The sequence below is a fragment of the Centruroides sculpturatus genome, unplaced genomic scaffold, assembly GCF_000671375.1.
Source record: "Centruroides sculpturatus isolate CEXI.00-Female unplaced genomic scaffold, Cexi_2.0 scaffold62, whole genome shotgun sequence".
In the NCBI taxonomy this organism is placed as follows: domain Eukaryota; kingdom Metazoa; phylum Arthropoda; class Arachnida; order Scorpiones; family Buthidae; genus Centruroides; species Centruroides sculpturatus.
This window is the reverse complement of record NW_019384388.1, coordinates 313587-321308: the sequence shown is the minus strand read 5'-3', so window position 1 is coordinate 321308 and position 7722 is coordinate 313587. Positions and strand designations below refer to the sequence as shown.

The following is a 7722-nucleotide window of genomic DNA, read 5'->3' as shown; positions in this document are numbered from 1 at the left end:
TGTACTATATTAAAAACTAAAATTTATTTGTTTGTAAGCTTAAAATAGATTTTTATTAACCATATATTATTAAAAATGCATTAATAAATAAAATACAGAACCGGGAATGGTAATTTACGGTTTAGCCTAGTGATAAGTAGATTAGGAGACAAGTAAATTCGACTTACGTCGTTTTTCGACTTAAGTCGTTCTCCTGGAACCAATTACCGACGTAAGGCGAGGTATACCTGTATACATATAAACATAAAATTACATAAAAGGAAATTACTAAAAACAGTTTAAAAAATAAAAACTCAAATATCGATCATTACACGTCTAAATATACATGTAATAACAGTAATTACTTTTCCACCTTTTATATATAACAGAGGGAAGATACATCGATAAATCAATAAGACTTTTACATTTGTGGACTGAGAGGATCTCGAAAGATAGAGAAATGCATAAACAATTCTCGTTTTTTCTGTATATATGTAGCAAAATCATGCCACACACGCGTGTGGCATGATTTTGTTTACTTTCTTTGAAGCTTAATGACTCGTGTGATTTTTGTCATAATTTGCGGAACGCTTTCAGGGAGGATTGTTTATTAGGGTGATTGATATTAATTAATAAATGTTTGACACGAAAGATCGAAGGGGTGGGGAGATAAAGAAGGTCGTCTGTGTGTCTGAAGGATCGGCACCGAATCGGCGATGCCTACGTCAGGTCTGACATCGTTGTTGATCTACGTGAGCCTTTTATTGTTTCGCTAGCGATGGCGTACGTAAGCGGTAGGGTTCGGAATGGAGGATGTGCAACAGACAGCGCGTCCGAAAGAATGCACTCGAGTACAAATTAACGCAAACAAATATCCGTTTATTTATTTACATTTAGATATATATACATAGGACAACGCATAGCGTTTCCTTTATAGCTCTACATCAGCGTAACATAATTGATGATGCTCTATACATAGTGTAAGATATTTAATGGATTTTCTATATGTCTAAAAAAGTACTATCGAAATAGGACCCTATTCGTGTGAGAAAGAGAAAGAGAAAACTGGAGAAACATACAATCACATCCTTCCATTTTTTTTATTAAGTGTCCGGCAAAGTATTTCTTTATATAATATGAAAAATTTAAGCGTTATTCTTTAATAAATTTATATAAAATTTTGTTGTTAAATAAAATTTCCATCCTGTCACGTTTATGTTTATTAGGATGGGACTTAGAGTTGAATTTATTAGTTATTAGCACTTACAATTATTTATAAAATCCATCCCTCTATTTAAAATTAAGCTTTTTGTTCTTTTAGTGTAGTAAAAAGTATAAACGTTTTAAAAATAAAACTCGATTAAAGATGGCGCCACCAATCGTTGCCGGTAAAGTTAAGCAATTCGTTGCTCGATTTGTATAATAATTTTTTTATTCAAAAATATTTCAGACATAGTTTCATTTGTAATAAGGCGTGTTTTCTGCGTTTGTTCCTAGGAGAATTTGACACTACGAGATGTTTTTTTTTTTTATTTACAAGACGAAATATTCGATATAAGGAGTGTATGAGAACAAGATATAATAATAACATATGTGATGTGTTTGCTGCAATAGGATGAATTTAAGTTAAATTCTCTATTTTGTACATTTATTTAAGTCAAGTTCAAAACACATAAGTTCAAATTTACAAACGACATTTACAATACTTCGGGCGTAACAAAGTTCCAATACTTTTAATCCTCGACACCAGGACCGTCGAAAAGACACCTTACGACGAACTAACTCTAAAGTCCTTCACAGCCCAACGAGACGAGACAAGCTTCGGGACCAGCTTAGGCGAACTAAGACCAAACGTGAGTCCACGGTGAACTGAACTTCCCGCCACAACTCAATCCTTTTTATAGGATTGAGGAAGAATTGGATTCCACCAATCTGCACTTAGCAGCTCTACAAGATGTCCGCCGATGGTGTGATGTCTCTCAACCAATGAGCGGTCGAGTCTTCAAAAGTGGTCTGATCGCTGTTTCTATATGGCGACAACCGTCGTTAGTCGAACGTTTGGAAAAAGCGCGGGAAAACCGTGTGCCAGACGATTTTTATCCCGACAATTTACTTTATGATTTTTTTTTTTTTGAAAAACCTGCGCTCTTCAGAATGTGCTACATGCAATTTTATTTATTGTAATAATGTAAAAGTTATTTTTTAAAAAATTTCATAACAGCAGGTAAAGTGTCGCAAGTAGTTTTTAAATTTTTATTTTTTTACATTTTTTGGTTGAGGCAGTCTTAATGAATGTCTTAGGTGTTAGCTATTTATGTTAAATAAATATTTTGTTGTTTAATGTTACATTAGTAACCAGAGGAAATAACTTCTGCGTTGCGCACGTCTCAACTTCCTTCTCCGTTTTCATTCTCGTTACCCCGAGTCTCTCTCTACACAAGACCACGAGCTCTCGCAAAGGAAAAGTTCCTGTGTCTCAGAAATTTACAGGTGGTGTCACACTCACCCGTATATGGCAGGTAATACTTTTACCTGCCATATATGTAAGAAAACTGAACGCAGAGAGATTGAAGATTCTATGGCTTTTGGCATAAATAGTGCAATTACCATTTATTTCATAAAACAGATTGAAAAGGTTTGCCGGTTTCCCTAAGATATGATAACATTCAACAGTTAACGGTGATAGCATTAAACAGTTGTGACCATACTCAAAAGTCGGATACAATGGGTATATTTACGCGCAATAAACTGTTTTTCTTTTTACTTGCAGCATAAACAATACTACAGGAATAAATTTTCGTACTTTTTTCAGAAAATATTTTTCGCATGTTTTAAAATGTTCTAGTCTAGTTTTGAAGACATAAAACGCCTATTCTAAAGAGAACCCATTGTTACCAGGGAAAACTATTATTGAAACTAATTTGGCATTTAGTAACATTTTAACTGAATCCAAAACTCCAAAATTAAAAATAATTTTTATTTTTTTATTTTTTAACGTTGGAGCCTATCAGTGGCCGAGTGGATATACCACTAAACACTGGTAGTTGGACGCGTGTTTGTGCCATGCAAACGGATTGGCGACGTGGAGTTTTCTAGATTATCTTCACGTTAGTAACATCAAACTAGGGTACAGTTTCCCATAAAAGACTTCCCGGGAGGCATTTCCCACTCGGTAGATCGTACGTGTGGCGCGCTGCCGGGATCGAATAAAGCTAATTCTGTTTCCACTCTATGGGCACTCTAAACATCTTTTTAATCACTCAAATTCCGAACTCAGCCAAACCCATAATGGTAGTAATCGAGTAACGAAACAAGGGGCCAACACATACAGGACAGTACCAGCCATAAACACTTCCTAATGGTTTCTGCCCAAATTCGATTTCAAGTCCCAATGACAATAAGTTGATGTCTTAATGCTGCAGCAATCAGCCTATGTGATTAAACGGGTATTCAGTCTGAAAAGTCTAACTAATGCGAAAGAAATTTAATGAAAAAACCCCAAATTTCATAAATAAATCGGAAAAATTAAATAGAAATTAAGTTATATTCTAGGAAAAAAGTAACTTACGTTTTTCGGTATTTCTGTCGTTAGAAAAGTCGAAAAAGAGAAAATAATGTTGCTAAAAATTCCTACAAATAAAAACGCACACTTTAAAATCTTCAATCCTTTGCCATATATGCCAATGTAGAAAGACGTTGCAGTGATTGTCAACTGAAACAAGTAATAAACTGATAATGTTGGATTAATCATTTCGTCCATGTCGAGAAGAATGTCACAATATTGGGCGTGTTTCTGAATTATAAAGCGATAATCTAATGGTTCGCCATTTTCTATGGTATCTTCCATTTTTTCACACAGCGACGACATGTTCTCATGTAGTGTGATGCCTATATCTAAGATGTCGAGCAGAGATATCATTAAAAATCCAACTCCGTAAATTATGCACCACTGCATTAGAATTAAATGAAAGACAATTTGACATACATTGTCTTCATTCACGACAAATCCAAGAGTTATTGTAAAAATTGTAATTAGAATCACGTAGAATGACATCAGAATCAAAACAGTATATTTACTTAATTTGAAGTGAATGAATGCGGAAATTTGTTTGAAATTATCCAAGTGAATTTTGCACTTATCCGCAATCAGCTTCGAATAGTTTCTAGTGTTTTCACTTAGAAGAATTTGAAATTCGAAATAAACGAATAGAGTAAAAGACAAGAATAAAATACAATAAATAGTAAAATCATCACCAAAAAGACGATCGATGCCCCCCGTAAACTGATGTCTTTTTTCTCCTTGTAACAGGATAAACAAAAGAATATTGATATTACAATACACGAATAATATTTTTATAAAATTCTGATATAGCTTATACACGAAGTTAGTCCTTTCGTCTTTTAAAGGTAGAAACAGTCCAAAAATGGAGAGAATATTTCTATTTTCTGTAACTCTACATAACAAACAGTAACAATCAAGAGAGTGATTCACAGTGTTACGGATCATTTTCCGACTTTTTTTAATTTAAAAAATCAGCAATTTTTTTTTTTAAAATGTTAAAAATCTATTTCGTGGTAAATGGTGAAAGAGCAAGCTTAAACTAGACAGAAGTGCGTAGTAATAAGACAAAAATGCCATTACGAAATGAAATTCGATTAAGGTGCATCACGCTTTAATCGAAATCTAATTAATTCAAGAATTCTGTAGTGTTTACCTGAGTAATTATTGTGGAATTTAATTGCTATCAAAAGAGATGTAATAAATGACATCCCCCAAAAATTTAAAATACTATTATAATTTCTATTAGACGAACTTAACACAGTTTACAATCTGAATTCGTCGATAAACTATTAAAGACAATTTTAAAAACTAAACAATAGAAGGAACAGGTCTGAATATTTTCTAAAATTACCTTTAGTAAATATTAAATGTCTTGTCTATTATCGTGTGTACATAGTAAAAATCGATGTATTTTAATTTCCATGATCGTTAAGTGAAATTACTAAACCATTTGCATTTTGATGGTCATTATAAATTTTCGAGTGACTACTACTAACAATATAGTGATTAAAATTACGAAATAGGGTTTGAAATAATCTAAAATACAGGTAAACGTTAAACCAGACAATACAGAAATTGTATTGATATTTATGAATGTTTGATGATGTAATATTGAAGAAACAGTATATTCAGATACCTCGCTTCAAAAATTATTTATAAAGTACCGCTAAGTTCGTGCTGACATTCAGAAAGTTTCGAATTCGTACTGAATAAATTTGACAATAGAATGGCTCAAAATGTGTGTATTTAAGTTTACAATGGATTGGTATTAGAAAATAATGGAACATATGACAGTTCTACCAAACTGCTGCTAGCAAGAGGTCTGTAATGAGAAATTAGTATTTGTTTTGGTGTTACACACGTGAAGATATATCGAAAATCCCGAATAATACTCTGCCATTCTGTTAATAAGACTTAAAATAACGACCTGTATTCAGTGGCTTTATTTATTTAGCAACTCCCTCAGATAGCATGAAATACAGGAGTTATATAATGAAAGCGGGACAAATGTATATTTGTGTGTGATTTTCTGCTCGATATGCGGATTTTACTTGGATTGAACAGATTTATGCTTTCTATTTAAGATTGAAAGCAACGACTAGCTGCTTTGAGGCATCTGTTCAGTTCTAAGCTGATAGAAAATACCTCTGTTTTGTGAATATTAATACTTTTTTTTTATATTTACATTTAGTGGATCACTCCCTCTGACCTGTAGCATTAAATGCTATTGGCTTGAGTTACTCCTCTTTTAATTAATCCTGCTTCGCATATGCTTTGCAGGTAGTTAAGATTACATAGTCGCGGTCGTAGCCGCAATACATTAATACCCGACAATTCTATTTTTTACATTAATTATATGTTTGTTGAGTAGAGTATTTGATATCATTAATTTGACAATAAACTATGAGAAAAATGTTTATGTTCTGTTTTTATAACAAGTTTTTATAAATTCATTGAAATANTTCCTGAATTGAGTTAAATATTTTTATTAATCATCTTTTTAAGAATCAATCTTTATGTTGAACCAAGCTTTACAGGTATAACACGTAAATGATGTTCTGTAGTATTAAACACTGTTTTTTGTGTTTAAAAGTAAAGTTTTAGTTGTTTTAAATTTACTATTTTTCCTGAATTGAGATAAATATTTTTATTAATCATCTTTTTAGGAATGAATCTTTATGTTGAATCAAGCTTTACAGGTATAACACGTAAATGATGTTCTGTAGTATTAAACCCTGTTTTTCGTGTTTAAAAATAAAGTTTTAGTTGTTTTAAATTTACTCGAAATGATTTAATACATCCAAACATTCATTATACAGCACAACATCTTTAGTTGTTATATTGACAATAACTCGAAATTAAATTATCTCAAACAATAATATTTTATAGGAGAGAGCCAAGCAAACCTGTAACACTGCAGAAGGCGCATCAGGAGTCAATTTTTACTGACGATATTGCATAAAATCCAGCTGAAAATATAATATTTGGAATGTTTTTTATATAGCTTACTTAAGCGGTAGACAATCTGATGTAGCGTTTGCTATATACAGTGCAGTATTACATTTATTTCAGGACGAAGTTACTTAATAAAATATTTCTGGAAACGTATCTTCGTCATAGACATAAGCATACCTGAAGTTCATTTTTATTACAGACAACACATTTTTATTTCAGCTAAAAAATAAACTGCATGAAGTTGAATTTCGAAATTAACATTAGGTAATAAAAGGAAATTTATACATAATATTAAGATATTATATTCAGATAAGTATACAGAGATAGAACCGACTGATCTGTTATACAAAAACAGAAACTATTATAATTTAACATTTTCCAGTATAATTTATATGAGGAAGAGGTGGCCAAAGTGATAGCCAACCTCTGTGGTTAACCCGAATGAAAAAACAACGTCAGAAAGTTTTGCAAATGTGGCCTAACCAGATATATTTAGAAGTTATAGCGCTGTATCAACATTCAATAAGTCCATTGTGTGTGTGACTTAACACTTAAAAACCTTGCTAAAAGGGCCCTGTTAGTATTACAGAACAAAAAAGTTTTAAAAATAGTGTAATTTATTTCAATGAAATATATCGTAGAAATACTTTAATAATAACAGAATTTAGATATTTTAACTCTTCATTGGTTAGACGATAAACACTGCGTGCTTGAAAGAATGTGGCAAAATTCTTTGCGAAAAAATTCTCAATAATATAATTCATTAAGTTTAATTATTATGAAAAATACAAAAAAAGTTAAAAAACTAGAAAATCCATTTAAATATCTAAGGAAAATATTAATAATCATTAGAATTTCAGAAGTATGTCATAAAAAATAGAAACTTACGGTTTTTGGTATCTGTGTTGTCAAGAAAACCGAAAAAGAAAAAACAATGTTAGTAGCAATTCCAACATATATGAATCCATATTTCACGATCTTCAATCCTTCTCCGTATATGCCAATATAGAAGGACAGTGTTGTGATTGACAATTGAAATAGGTAGTAAACTGCCAACGTTGGGTTAATCATTTCATCTATGTTCAGAAGAATGTCACAATATTGGACATGTTTCTGAATTACAATGCGAAAATCTAATGGTTTGTCGTTCTCCATGGCATTTTCCAACTTTTCACACAAAGAGGACATGTTTCCATGTAGTGTGATGCCTATATCTAAGATAGACA

The 7722-nt window shown here is 31.8% G+C and overlaps 1 protein-coding gene across 1 annotated transcript in view; it reads right to left on the bottom strand.

Moving 5' to 3' along the window:
• The window catches only part of LOC111618131, a 31170-nt gene that overhangs the window by 4462 nt on the left and 18986 nt on the right, over positions 1-7722 (bottom strand). Inside the window, exon 7 of the mRNA XM_023359581.1 lies at positions 7385-7710. Within this exon, the coding sequence (XP_023215349.1) occupies positions 7385-7710 (326 nt within the window). The remainder of the gene's footprint in view (positions 1-7384; positions 7711-7722) is intronic.